The 692-nt window shown below is 58.5% G+C and overlaps 1 protein-coding gene across 1 annotated transcript in view; it reads left to right on the top strand.

Moving 5' to 3' along the window:
* The first annotated feature begins 369 nt into the window (after positions 1-369).
* The window catches only part of MARVELD3 (MARVEL domain containing 3), a 2,349-nt gene continuing 2,026 nt past the window's right edge, over positions 370-692 (top strand). The window contains exon 1 of the mRNA XM_009323513.1: positions 370-479. Within this exon, the coding sequence (XP_009321788.1) occupies positions 370-479 (110 nt within the window). The remainder of the gene's footprint in view (positions 480-692) is intronic.

Genomic DNA, 692 nt, shown 5'->3' with positions numbered 1-692 from the left:
GAAGCACAGGACAAGGCAGAGGTAGTCATTCTACTGTGATACAAAACCCTGGTGCACTCATGTCTTGAGTGCTGCATGGAGGTCTAGGCACTGCATCACAAGATGGATTTAGGGGAGTTAGGGAAGGTCCAGAGAAGGGCAGCTGATACAACAAAGGGAATGGTGCCACTGCTGTGCGAGGAGAGACTAAAAAGGCTGGGACTTGGGTTTGAGAAAGGAACAGAGGGGCAGGACTGCGGTTTGTAGAAGCACGAGGTGGCAGACAAGCTGAATGCAGAACACTTTCACCAAAACCCACAGCACAGGAAAAAGCGGCACTCATGAAAATTAGTTGGTGCTCAGTTTTCAGTAAGTACAAATACTTGTTACATGGCAGGTGGGGAACTTCAGGACCTTGTCGCCACAAGGGGTTGTGGGGATAGTGTCCGTGTGAACAGAAAGGGAGCGGGCACACTCGTGGACAACAGGTCCATAAACAGGTGCCGAATGGAGCGGGCCCCGACGCGCCCTCTTAACACCTCCCTCAGGCGGGGCAGGGCCCGGCCACAGCCGGAGCTGTTCACCGCCCTTGGAAGGACCCTGGCAGGGCTGAGGCGCGCCCCGTGCGGAGGGGGCGGAGGTCACCCCAGCCTGCGGCGCGACCCCACACCGCACCGGCACTAGCCCCGAGTCGGGCGCCCCGCGGCCCAGCC

The sequence above is a fragment of the Pygoscelis adeliae genome, unplaced genomic scaffold (genome assembly GCF_000699105.1).
Source record: "Pygoscelis adeliae isolate BGI_AS28 unplaced genomic scaffold, ASM69910v1 Scaffold205, whole genome shotgun sequence".
Taxonomy (NCBI): Eukaryota; Metazoa; Chordata; class Aves; order Sphenisciformes; family Spheniscidae; genus Pygoscelis; species Pygoscelis adeliae.
This window is presented reverse-complemented; position numbering and strand designations above follow the sequence as displayed.